Genomic DNA, 14,258 nt, shown 5'->3' with positions numbered 1-14,258 from the left:
GATCCATCTAACCCTTCCCTCCCACATAGTCCTCCATTTTTTCTATCATTCATGTGGCTATCTAAGAGTCTCTTAAATGTCCCTAATGTATCTGCCTCCACCACCTCTGCTGGCAGTGTGTTCCACGCACCCACCACTCTGTAAAATAAACTTACCTCTGACATCCCCTTTATACCTTCCTCCTTAAAATTATGCCCCCTCATGTTAGCCATTTTCGCCCTGGGAAAAAATCTGACTGTCCACTCGATCTATGCCTCATATCATCTTGTACACCTCTATCAAGTCACCTCTCATCCTCCTCCTCTCCAAGGAGAAAAGCCCTAGCTCACTCGACCTATCCTCATAAGATATGCTCTCCAATCCAGACAGCATCCTGGTAAATCTCCTCTTCACCCTCTCTAAAGCTTCCACATCCTTCCTATAATGAGGTGACCAGAACTGAGCACAATACTCCAAGTGTGGTTTAACCAGAACTGCAACATCACCTCACAGCCCTTGAACTCAATACCCCGACTAATGAAGGCCAACACACCATACACCTTCTTAACAACCCTATTGACCTGTGTGGCAACCTTGAAGGATCCATGGACATGGACCCCAAGGTCCTTCTGTTCCTCCACACTGCTAAGAGTCCTGCCATTAACCTTGTATTCTGCTTTCAAATTCAGCCTTCCAAAGTGTATCACTTCACACTTTTCTGGGTTGAGCTCCATCTGCCACTTCTCAGCCCAGCTCTACATCTTATCAACGTCCTGTTGTAACCTACAGCAACCTTCTACACTATCCACAATACCACCAATCTTCATGTCATCAGCAAACTTGCTAACCCACTCTTCCACATCCTCATCCAAGTCATTTATAAAAATCATCACAAAGAGCAGTGGTCCCAGAACAAATCCCTGCAGAACACCACTGGTCACCGACCTCCAGGCAGAATATGCTCAGTCTACAACCACCCTCTATGGACAAGCCAATTCTGAATCCACACAGCCAAATTTCCCTGGACCCCATGCATCCTGACTTTCTGAATGAGCCTTTCATGAAGAACCTTATCAAATGCCTTACTAAAATCCATGTACACCACAGCTACTGCTCTACCTTCATCAATGTGCTCTGTCACATCCTCAAAGAATTCAGTCAGACTCATGAGACATGACCTGCCCCTCACAAAGCTATGCTGACTGTCCCTAATCAGCCTCTGCTTCTCCAAATGCCCATAAATCCTGTCTAAAAATCTTCCCCAGTAACTTGCCCACCACTGAAGAAAGACTCACTGGCCTGTAATTCCCAGGGCTCCCTTTCTTCAACAAAGGAACAACATTTGCCACCTTCCAATCATCAGACACTACTCCTGTGGCCAGTGAGGACACAAAGATCATTGACAAAGGTGCAGCAATCTCTTCCCTCACTTCCCGTAATAACCTTGGATATAACCCATCCAGCCCCAGAGACTTATCTATCATGTTTTTTCAGAAGTTCCAGCACATCCTCTTTCCTCACAGCGACATGCCCTGGCGTATCAGCCTGTCATAAGCCATCCTCACAAACGTCAAGGTCTCTCTCACTGGTGAATGCTGAAGCAAAGTATTCATTAAAGACCTCCCCTACCTCTGAGTCCAGACACACATTTCCTCTTATCCCTGATCAATCCTACCCTCACTCTAGTCATCCTCCTGTTCTTCACATATATGTAGAACACCTTGGGGTTTTCCTTAATCTTCCTCAGCAAGGCCTTCTCATGCCCCATTCTAGCTCTCTGGAGTCCATTCTTAAGCCCCCTCCTGGCTACCTTGTAACTCACCAGAGCCTTGTCTGATCCTTGCTTTCTAAACCTCAACTAAGCTTCTTTCTTCCTCTTGACAAGATATTCTACGTTTCTTGTCAACCATGGTTCCTTTACTCTACCATTCCTACCCTGCCTCAATTGGACAAACATATCCAGAACGCCATGCAAATATTCCCTAAACAGCCTCCACATTTCCGTTGTGCACTTCCCCAAGAACATCTGTTCCCAATTTTTGCTCCAAAGTTCCTGCCTAACAGCATCATAATTCCCCCTCCCCTAATTAAATACTTTCCTATATAGTCTACTCTTATTCCTCTCCAAGGTGATGGTAAAGGTCAAGGCCTTATGGTCACTGTCTCCAAAAATGCTCTCCCACCAAGAGATCTGAAACCTGATCAGGCTCATTGCCTCATACCAGGTCCAGTATGGCCTCTCCTCCAGCTGGCCTGTCCACTTATTATCAGGATCCTTCCTGGACACACCTAACAAACCCAGCCCCATCTATCCTCTTTACACTATGGAGGTGCCAATCAATATTAGAGAAGTTGAAATCACCCATGACAACAGCCCTGCTATTTTTGCACCTTTCCAAAATCTGCCTCCTGATCTGCTCCTCAGTCTCTGTTGCTATTGGGGGGGGGGGGGGGGGGGGGGTCTGTAGAATACGCCCAATAGAGTGATCACTCCCTTCCTGTTTGACTTCCACCCACACTGACTCAGTGGATGATCCTTCCAGGATGTCCTCCATCTCTACAGCTGTGATACTGTCCCTGATCAGCAAAGCCACTCCCCCACCTCTTTTACCTCCATCCCTGTCCCTTTTGAAACATCTAAACCCCAGAATATCCAGCAGCCATTCCTGCCCTTGTGACAGCCAAGTTTCTGTAATGGCCACCACACGTAGTTCCATGTAATTATCCACGCTTGAAGTTCATCACCCTTATTCCTGATACTTCTCACATTTAAGTAGATGCACTTCAGCCCATCCAACTGATTGCAATTTTGCCCTTTCAACTGCCTATCCTTCCTCAGTCTTTCTATATGCCGCATCTACTTGCGCACTAAATGTACCAGCCTCTAACCCATCACTCAGGTTCCCATCCCCGTCAAATTAATTTAAACCCTCCCAACAGCTCTAGCAAACCTGCCCACAAGAATATTGGTCTCCCTCCAGTCCAGGTGTAACCTGTCCCTTTTGTACAGGTTGTACCTTCCCCAGAAGAGATCCCAATGATCAACAAATCGGAAACCCTGCCCCCTGCACCAATTCCTCAGCCACACATTCATCTGCCAACTCATCCTATTCTTACCCTCACTGACATGTGGGACAGGCAGCAATCCAGAGATTACTACCCTTGAGGTCCTGCTTTTCAGCTTTCCACCTAGCTCCCTATATTCCCTCTTCAGGACCTCATCTCTTTTCCTATCTATGTCATTGGTACCAATATGTACCATGATCTCTGGCTGTTCACCCTCCCCCTTCAGAATGCTGTGGACCCGATCTGAGACGTCCCTGACCCTGCCACCAGGGAGGCAACATACCATCTGGGAGCCTCTTTCACGTCCACAGAATCTCCTGTCTGCCCCCCTTACTATTGAATCCCCTATCACTACCACTCTCCTTTTCTCCCCCCTTCCCTTCTGCGCCACACAACCAGGCTCAGTGCCAGAGACCTGGTCACTGCAGGTTTCCTCTGGCAGGCCATCCCCCCAAGAGTGTCCAAAGCAGTATACCTGTTATTGAGGGGAATGGCCACAGGGGTACTCTGCACTACCTACCTATTCTCCTTCATTCTCCTGACGGTCACCCAACTACCTGCCTCCTGCAGCTCAGGAGTGACTGCCTCCCTGTAGCTCTTATCTAGGAACTCCTCATTCTCCCGTAGGAACCAAAGGTCATCCAGCTGCAGCTCCAGTTCCCTAACACAGTCTGTAAGGAGCTGCAGCTGGATGCATCCCATTGCAGATGTAGCTATCAGGGAGACTGGAGGTGTCCCGGAACGCCCACATCTCACAAGGTGAGCACACCACTGACCCTGGAGCCATTCTAACTACTCTAGCCTGGCACTAAAGGAAAAATCAAAGAAAGAAAGAAACTTACCAGAGACTTACCTTAGCCTCCGCCTCCTCTCACTGAAGCCTCAAGTGCTCCACTCTAACCCTGGCAACTCACACAGTGGTCACTTCACTTATACCTACCTTCCTTTTATTCACTGCTGCTAATTAGCCAATCACCTATTAACAATTTGCAAATGCACCTCTTTTAGACTCTTGCAAGGTGAAACTCATAAGCACACGCATCGAGACTCACCTCTTTTCAAAGCTGCCGCTCCAAATCTCGCTCCAACTCCTGATTTTGCTATAATTTTGTGCCTGAAGAACTATCCTTCATTTCTTTGTCTCTCTGATCGATCCTTTGCTGTATTTCTGCAAGAGCCAATGCTTTATTTACTTAGTGGGATGTGGGTGTCACTGTCAAGGCCAGCAATTATTGCCTATGGCTAAGTGGCCTTGAAAGGTGGGGGCGAGACATCTTGAACTGAAGATGCTCCCACAGTGCTGCTGGGATTTAGACCCAGCAGTGGTGAGAAATAGCGATATACTTCCAAGTCAGGATGCTATCCAGTTCGGGGAATTTCCATTTTCCCTCAGGATTTGTTGTAGTTACTTTCGCTCAGCATATCCTTCTGAATTGATTTGGGTCATATTTATTTTATCTGACCTCCCTAAACTTGTCCGGCTGTCCAGCATTATTCTTTTTAACATGTTATATTTGTCTTCTGCTAAAGTGATGAAGAACTCTTCCTGCAATCTGTTTTACTCCTTCCAAGTGTAGAATTTTTAAAGTTGTAAACCTGGCATCTGATCCTAGCTGAACCCCATGTCATGAAAGTTAGTGGTCACTGCATTGTAAATCTGAACCATGCATTTTTAATAAATTGGATGATAATATTTGCCTTTTGCTTTTTGCCATTTGCTTTTTGCTTCTAATTTCATTAGCTTTATGTTTGCCCTTGTCTGGAATAAAATACATCCATAAATATTCTATGCAGTTATTTCTGTTCATTTACTCCACTGTTCAGATTCATTCTGTTGAGTCATCAGTGCCTTTAACTCCCACACCTTTGTTACCTAGGGCTTCACTGTTAGAGAAGAATAATCATTTGGTAACCTCCTCTGCAGGTTAAAGTACAAGAAACTTGTGTTCTGATGAGGCTTCTAACACTAAACTAGCATTTTTAAAGGATGGCTGTGTGAAAGCACTCTGGATGGATGTGTAAGAGTACTTCAGTTATTTATTTAGACTTGCTTACCTTGTAGCCAGGAATGCATACATTAGAAAACATCAATATACCAATATGCACAGGAAATGTATTAATGACTACATTCAAAATGCATTTTTTAAAGAACTGTGTTTTGTGCCACTTTGAGGGTATCCATCAACATGAAATTCAAACAAATGTATTTATTGTTTACCATTACCTTAAAAATTCTTCAGAAAAATCGTGTGCCACTACGCTCATTATTTAGTTTCATTAGATCAAGCAGTTCCACAGGATTACATCCTGACTATTCAACTGTAGAAAGCATCATCTCTGAGTCACCTAATTACACTTTTCATTCAAAAACAATATGGAGTAGAAACAATGGTGACTCTAATTGCCCACTCACCAGCAAAGGGGTAGTAAGACCAAAGATGCCACCATTAGCTTTTGTTCTAACAAAAAATAGCCAATTTAACCTGGACTACAGATTAAATTTAGGTATCCCTGCTACAAATTTCTCTCCCTTGCCATTCCTACTCCAAAGCACAGTCAGAACATGCAAGTTATCTGCTCCCAGGTGACATAACTTTCTATGATTCCATTATTTTTCAGACATCTGTTATTGCCCTATCCAATAGATATACAAGTGCAAAATGATCCTCTTGAATGTCATTGTTACTACAATTTTCTCCCTACACCATGGTTTCCAGAAGTAACTGGTCTTGCTAATAAATCAAACAGAATTCAGAAAGCTGGCTTAAATGTAATCAGTTGCCCTTGGTGTGGATCCAAGTCTATGTTTAACCTTCTTTTGAGCAATGGATTGACCAGAAACCATCCAAAGGCACTTTTGCTAATCTGAACTAGTATCCAGAAAGGAAAGGAGGGAAGCCATTTTAGATTTTCAGTTGCATTACTTGGTTTTATCAAGTTTATAGGTTGTAGTCACGTTGTCCAAATCCATGAGGAAAAAAGCCTTGTGATTATCATACTACCTATGCAGGAAAGAATACTGATTTTTTTTTCTGAAGTGAAAATTGTTCAATTTTGTAGAAAATAATTGGTATATTAAGTGGCCCTGTGTTCCTGGTAGAGTGGTAATTGAAGTAGACAGTGATTGGAGCAGGACTTGGAGCATGCAGCCCAATTGTCTCATCCAGCTACAGTCAAGTGTGGCTCCCGAGTAGGCGTGCTTATTTTGCCCTCATCATATACCTGAAGACTCGAAGGCCAGCAGCTCACTCTGTTATAGTAATCCGCTGTTCCACTGGAGATGATTGTAAAACCCAAAGAATTTCATCCTGCTGATTTCAGTGGGCAGATTCAACAATAGGAAGGTTGGCATTCAGCAACCCAAACACCCTCCAATTCATCACCTATGTATCGTAGTTGGAAGAGCCACGTATGTGACAGTGTTATTGAAATCATGGAGTCCTGGATGTTTATATAAAAATGAATTATTTTCATATTGCAACAACTAAATGAGTAGCATGACCTTCACTCTGTTGGCAATCTGAATGATATCGAGGGAGACTTTTGAGAATGGTTACTTTGTTAGCTGCTTCACTGATCACTTTGCTTAGATTATCAGACCACCAAAGAGACTTAATGTAAGACATAGATCTCCTTTGTAAAATCATACCGATCTTCTGAAGACTTAGAACAGCCAGAACTTACCTTCTTCTGGCCTAAAAACTGAAACAAGCAGGTGGGAAGAAATGACGATAGTAGCAAATTTAAAGCAGTTCACTTACAAGGCAGCAAATGACAAATATAGATGCAAGAAGGAGTTGAGTTTATTCCATCAGTCATTACAGAAGAAATTGCCAGATGAGGCAATCTGGGGTAAAATGAGTTCTGGGTTTTGAGAAATTCAAGGTTTGGATTCTTAAATATTATAAGGTGCCTGATTATCTAAGTTGATGGTTTGATGTGTTCTGTTGTATATAACTATGAGGTTATGTGGGCTGACAGCTAACTGCCTTAAATTTTGCCACCTCCAATATTTTAACCCACTTATCTTGTTTGAGGGCACTGAGAATTTTGTTGTTTTGTCAAGTAACAACTGTTGATCAGCATCAGAGAAGACTAAGAGGATTCTACGCTGAAGTTCAGGGAAGGTCTGGCTTTAACGCCGTGACTGCTGCTAGCACACGCAGTTGTTCAACAGAATCTACCGGGGTACATGGATCCTTATGAAGGACGAAAGTGGCTTGCGTTGCCAGTTCACCGTTAGAAGACCACCGCCCATGTATGCAGCCGGACTTCCCCCTCAGTATGGTAAAAGGCAAACAGTTCAAGGCTGTCACATTCTATGTAAAGCTACCCATGTGCTGTGTGCATCATCACATTGTGTCATGAGCAATTAACATAATCTTCATTCTGTACTAAAGCTTCACAGGGCACACACTACAGCTTGCTTACAAGCTGTTCACTTCAGAGAGAGATACTTGTGTTGATCAGTGCTGTATTTGCAGTGATTCTATTTCGGTTCATTTTTATTTTGTAAATTGTTTGAACTCTTCAAAATACTTTTTTTTTGGATTCCCCTTCCCAGGTCTTGCCATTTTGCTGATTTAGTAAAGCCACGGATCTGTGGAAGAAACCAGAGTTGTCAAGGTGCCAGAGCTGCGTGCTTTCACATCTCCTGCTTGCCTGCTGCAGTCTCTGCTTCCTTGCAGACTGTGCAGGCAGCTACTCTTGCAGAAAGAGAACAGCATAGTGCCCAGGCTGAAAGGGGCATTGTTCAGCAGGAACTGCAGCAGATCCTGAAAAGGAGTGAGGCAAACCAACAGCATGGGAGCAACACATGGCAAAAAGGTAGAGTGTTTTGTTCTTAATGTAATGATATATTGTGCATTATGAGAAGAAGGGCCAGAACTGCTGCCAGCTCAGTAAACATTAACAACTTAGCTGCATGTTTTATATGCTGAGTGTGAATAATTACCTCTTTAAAAAAGTTAAGTGTCACCTGCTAAGAAGAACCAGTATGTCCAAAACTGATGACTGTCTGCAAAGAGGGTAATAAGTTGCTTCAAACGGCACTTGAAGTGCATGCTGTTAAAGGGGAGCATGAAGTACAGACTTTATTTATGTTTACCATTCCAACTGTTCATTCTTTCTTCCTGACCTATTTTTTGTACTTTTATTTCCCTAATGGCAGTCTGGGTTTGCCCAATGAGACAGGCTTGGCATAATGCACTGTACGGTTTTATGAAGTAGTCAACGCCATGAGTAAAGGAACATTTTGGTTAGAATATTAATATACTAACACCAGGCCCATACTTGCAAGTCTAATCTCACTGGTCTTATTACAGTAGAGCTCCCACAGTGGTGTGGCTGTTTAAGGTGGTGCGTAGTGGAGCAATAGGTCCAGAAGGACTCTGTGAGGGAAATGTCCTCCTCTGGCCCAGTAGGTCATTGAGAAGGACCCACTGTCATAGTTCACAATGGAGTGGGGAAACCTGAATGAAATTTCTGCTTATGATTGCAATCCTCGCTCAAACTCCAATGCCGGCTGACAGAATTAAAGATGCCAGAGTATGCACCGTCCAGAGGTGATCAATGTAATGGGATACTAGAGAGTGGCTTGAGCCTAAGAAGCTCTGCTCCAGTATAGGGTTAATGCTTTCAGTGGGAGAGGAGTGAAAAATTAGCAGAAAAAAATCTTTCTTCACCTTGTTCCTCTCCTTACAGCACTGCCTTACACTGCATTTAATTCAAACGATGTGGGATGAGCTTTTTTTTAAACTCCTTCTTTGTGTGTAATTGTGGACAGTGAGTCTTTCAGGTACTTGGAATATGCAGCCATGTATGAAGCTGTCCGTACTGCAGTCAACTTTACAGCAAACGTCAGCCATTATCAACTGGGAGTGGGAACAGGAGCTGCTTTTACTTCTCTCACTCAAGGCCCTAGGGCCAGCTCTAATTACACAATCATCATCCCAGCAGAGATAAGCAGAGTCACTTAGTAAAACATTTGGCCATGTAGGAAGAAGATGCCCATTAGGAAAATTGAAAAGGACTGGGTGCTTTCTTCTAGAAAAGAGCCTGAAGATTTTAATCTTAAAGTTTTTTTTAAAGGGAGACAAAGAAGTTACTTCCATTTGTATCGGAAACCCAAACTAGAGGCTATAATTATAGAATGGTCACTAATAATTCTAGCTGAGAATTCAGGTAACATTGATTACCCATTTATTGTATAGAATGTGGAATAATTAAGACATGATGTAGATGCATTTAAAGGAAAGCTAATCAATACATGGAAAGGAACATAACACCAAACTGACAGGAATAGGTGAAGAGAAGTGGCAGGAAGCTCTTCTGGTGTGTAAACAACAACTTTAACTGGGTAAATTCAATGCGTCCTGCCTCAGTACAATGCATTTCGTTTTCACTGAATTTGGACATCGGCTTCAACTCATTGGCTGCTGATTCTGTCAATCATTATTTCAGTGTCTCCAAGACTCTGCTGAAGCTTTACTGGCTGACTTCTACATCACGTAAACTTCTGCTCATCCAAAACTCTTGCACACCTCTGATCTGAATCAGCCCATCGTTGGTGGCTGGGCTTTCACATTTGTTGATGTTAAGTGCTGAAATTCCCATAAACCTCTCAACCTCTCATTGTTCAAAGATATTCCTTAAAATCTAGTTCTGTGATCAAGCTTTTGTTTGTCTTTCCTCGTATCCCCTCTTGTGGCTTAGCCAAAATTGTTCTTATTGATAATTTTCTTGGGAAGTGCCTTGAGATATTTAGCTTTGTGAGAGGAATTATATAAATGTATATTTGTTTGTCAGTTTGGTTGATTGGAATTGTTCAGTTCTTCATTGCAGAATCTCTTCACTGATCTAGCTATCTGTGATCACAAGTGCCTTAAGGAAAGAATTAGTGATGAATCTGCATTGTTCTGACTTTTTGTTGTGTGAGGGATTGATGAATTTATTTTATTCCTGTTGTGCAAACCAAAAGTATGTTTGTTGCAGATGAAAATACTGAGTATAACATAACAATAGTAATTACTTTTTGTTGGTGTTGGCCTCTGGAGACCCTAAGACTCAAGACCCAAGACTCATAGATTCCAATAAACATGCATGCAGTGAACATCAGCTGCTGAATATTCTGCATCAGGTTCAGGAGACTGACGTAAAGCATACATTTCCTGTAAACATTGGATGCCTTCTGTTGCTCTTCACCCACCACTGAGTCAAAGAATCACAGCAGCAAGCCAGTATTGCTGGTAGCAATTTCTTTGTTCAGGATTAAACACTCCTGTAGTTATGAATTCAGTTTATTCTCTGACTAGCAGTGACCAGCTAGTAGCTAAATCTGTGCTGATTTCCTGCATTGCCTTATATCTAGAATCTACACATGCTTTTCCGGAAGACCACCATTTAATTTTTTTTAAAGAGGTAAAAACAGTAATAACTGATGTCACAATGGTTAGAACAGAATGTATTTGCCTTTTTGGGATTCTAGTTTGCATCAAGCCCAAAGCGATATGTAAAACATTCCTTCCTCAGCCAGCTGCAGTGCATCCTAAATAACATCAGTGTGGGTCAATTTATTCCAGCTTCTAGTGGACATGAATTCACAAAGCAAAACCAAATAATGCTTGTCAAATTGGTAACCTGATTCAGAGAGGCCTCCAGGACAGTGGCTGTGGTAAATTCAGGCATCACGTTAATATCATCTGAGGCTAGGATCAAAACATTTGTTGTTGTTGTTGTATAGAAGGATAGCTTTGCACATGCACCTTCCACCCCTGACGTACAGATGTTTGACATTGGCACTGGTGCTTGAATAGCTGCACAATATCTCATTTTAATCCTCACAGGCATTGAAAATAAACCAGATTGTGCACTGCTATCTCTTCCCCAATGATCACAGATCCAGAATTTTGCATCATGGAACATTTCTGTGAACTGCTCCATGGGAGTTGATCAAACACACAATCATTTTTATTGCAGGGCTCTTATGGAGTGTCAAATTTGGTCAGGTTCTTCACATTTATGGCATCATTACCCACTGGAACATCCAGATGTGCAGTGGCATCAAATCACATGTAATGTCTGTTTTGGCATTACCTTTTCAAAATGCATGTGTCTCAGGGGCCTGTTAACAGTGTGGGTCAGTCACACAGAAGCAGGTCTTCAAAAGGTCCGTCTCCCTCTGATCAGCTTGTGTGGCCGTGGGGTCTAGTGTGTGGCCGTGGGGTCTAGTGTGTGGTTCTTTCTACTGAAGATCCTCTTGAATAATTCCACCCACCCTTGCTCTCAACTGCCATCCACCAACCCCCTTGCCCCCACCCCCACCCCCACTTCCCTACCACAACTTTTCACAACCTTTTCTTTCAAGTCACCCCCAACCCCAGGACCCCGGTCCAACTGTTCAGTTGCTAACTTAGCTAATCACAATCTCAAATCACCCTTCTCTCGCTGCCTGAACTGACTCTTGAGGTCCTGTTCTCTCCTGACTGAAGGTTAACCCTCCCCTTGGGACTCTCTCACCTGTAATGCAGAATCCCACTCCCGCTGCCCCATTACCAATCCAACTCAAGACTTACAATCTGCCTAACTTCCTCTGCTGGTTCCACAGTGATGGAGTTAGCAGAGAGAAAGGCTGTGCATGTTTTCCTAATCAGGTATTACGTGTTGACTCATGTGCAACAGCCTATTACTGTGGGTGGGGTGCATACAGAACATGCATTGACACATGGCCCCTCTCCCCATCATTGTTTCAATGCACTGTTTAAAGAGTGGAACAAGTTCCAGGATGAGTGTTTAATTATTACACAAGCCCAATGGATGTTTTCCTCCTTTTACCAGTTGGAAACTTTCTCCCTGGTAAATGCACTGCATGCTTTTATGCAAATTATCTGTTTAACTGTAATTTACCACCCTGACATCCCTTTCCCCATCCCTCACCCACACCTGACAAGAAAACTGAAATGAAGACAGTATCCTGCTCCTTGCCTTCATGAGAGTTTCTGTAAAATATGAATATCAGCTGGAGTTTGGTATTATATTTCAATCCTTACATCATTTTAGCATTTAGTTGCACTTTTGGTGCTTTCTTTTATTCACTTTCAGGATCTGGTTATTGCTGAAAAGGTCCATGCCTACTTATCCTTGATGCATCACCTTTCTGGTGAAGGTAGTCCCTCCTGCCCAGTGCTGTTGGGTGGCGATTTCCAGAACTTACATGCAGCGACATTGAAATATTTGCAAGTCAGGCTGGTAGGTGACTTGGAGGAGAGCCTGCAAGATGTGGTGTTTCCATGTACCTACTACCCTTGTCCTTGTTGGTGGCAGAGCTAATGGGTTTGGGGAGGAACGCCAGAGTAGCCTGGGTGAGTAAATGCGCTGCATTTTGTATACGGTACACTCGGTAGCCATTGTGTGCCAGTAGTGGAGGGAACAATGCTTGATGTGGTGTTAGTCAAGCAGGCTGATTTGTCTTTGATGGCTTTGTTTTTCTTGAAAGTTATTGGTGCTGGATTTATCCAGAGAAGTACGGAGTACTCCATAACATTCCTGACTCGTGCCTTGCAGTTTATGGAAAGGCCTTGGGGTTTTGGGAGGTGCCCCCTGTTCTTGTAGCCGCAATACCTATTTGGTCAGTTCTGTTAAGTTTCTGGTCAATGGTGAGCCCAGGATATTGATGGTGAGGGGCTTGGCGATGTTGTCTAGGTTTTCAATATGCTGGCTGGACTGCTTCGTTTGCTGAGGAATTGCAAATGGAATTGAACGTAGTGCAATCATCAGCAAGCATCCCACTTCTGACCTTTAGAATGGAAGTAAGGACATTGATGAAGCAGCTGAAGGTGTGTGGGCCTAGGACTCAGCCCACAGAAGCTACCACAGTGGTATTCTGGGACTGGGATGATCAACCACAGTCATGATCCATTGTGCGAGGTATGAATCAGGCCTCCAAAGTGCCTTCCCTCTGCTACTCATTGACTTTACTTTTATCAGGTTATTATGATGACACATTCAGTCAAATACTGTCTTGAAGGATAGTCATTTGCAACTCTCTAGAATTCAAATCTATGATCCAAGTTTGTTCGAGACTCACCTGTCTAGGGGGAAAAAGACTCTATCTACCCTATCTATGTGCCTCATAGTTTTATAAACCACCATAAGGTCACCCCTCAGCCTCCTATGTTCCGGTGAGAATAAACCCAGTCTACCCATTCTCTCCTTATTAAAACAGACCTCAATCCCAGGCAATGTTCTGGTGAATCCCTTCTGCACTCTCCCTGTTGCTACCACATCCTTCCTGTGGTGTGGCAACCAGAACTGTACACAATACTTCACAAACAAGACATCAGTAAGTACATTTTTGGTGAGTTAGTTCCACTTGATAACATTGTCAACCACAGTTTCCATCACTTTACTGATGATCAAGAGTTGGCTGGGCTGTAATTAGCTGGATTGGATTTGTCCTGCTTTTATCTGAACAGGAGATAACTGTCAACTTTCCACATGGTCAGATGAATGCCAGTGTGTTCCTCCACTGGAACAGCTCAATGGAAGGCACGGAGCCTGGAACCAAAGTGGTCCTGGTGAAACCCAAATTTGAGCATCAGCGATCAGGTTATCGGTGATTAGTTTTGCTGACAATGCTGTCCATCACTGTGGGGTGATCCTGATTGGGCAGAAATTAGCTGGATTGGATTTGTCCTGCTTTTTTGTGAACAGGAAATACCTGGCCAACTTTCCACATATATGGGTAAACGCCAGTGTCGTAACTGTACTGGAGCAGCTTCGTTAGAGACACAGCTAGTTCTGGAGCTGAGGAATTCAGTCCTGCATCTGGGATGTTGTCTGATCCCCAACCCTTTGCTATATCCAGTGCTCTCAGCTATTTCTTGGAGTAAATTGAGGTGGCTCAAGAATGGATTCCGTAGTGGTGGGGATATCAGGAAGAAGCCAAAACAAGATATCTTTATTAGTCATATGTCCATCAACACACAGTGAAATGCATCTTTTGCGTAGAATGTTCTGGGGACAGCCCGCAAGTGCCGCCACGCTTCTGGCGCCAACATAGCATGCCCACAACTTCCTAACCCATGCATCTTTGGCATGTGGGAGGAGACCAGGGCACCCAGAGGACATGCACGCAGACACGGGAAGAATGTACAAACTCCTTACAGATAGCAGCGGGAATTGAACCCAGGTCGCTGCCGCTGTAATAGCATTAC

The 14,258-nt window shown here is 43.5% G+C and overlaps 1 protein-coding gene across 1 annotated transcript in view; it reads left to right on the top strand.

Annotated features, from left to right (window-relative positions):
• The first annotated feature begins 7,470 nt into the window (after nucleotides 1-7,470).
• LOC127571418 (protein FAM107B-like) overlaps nucleotides 7,471-14,258 on the top strand; it is a 104,552-nt gene continuing 97,764 nt past the window's right edge. The window contains exon 1 of the mRNA XM_052017750.1: nucleotides 7,471-7,872. Within this exon, the coding sequence (XP_051873710.1) occupies nucleotides 7,849-7,872 (24 nt within the window). The 5' untranslated portion in view covers nucleotides 7,471-7,848. The remainder of the gene's footprint in view (nucleotides 7,873-14,258) is intronic.

The sequence above is a fragment of the Pristis pectinata genome, chromosome 6 (assembly GCF_009764475.1).
Source record: "Pristis pectinata isolate sPriPec2 chromosome 6, sPriPec2.1.pri, whole genome shotgun sequence".
NCBI lineage: Eukaryota > Metazoa > Chordata > Chondrichthyes > Rhinopristiformes > Pristidae > Pristis > Pristis pectinata.
This window is presented reverse-complemented; position numbering and strand designations above follow the sequence as displayed.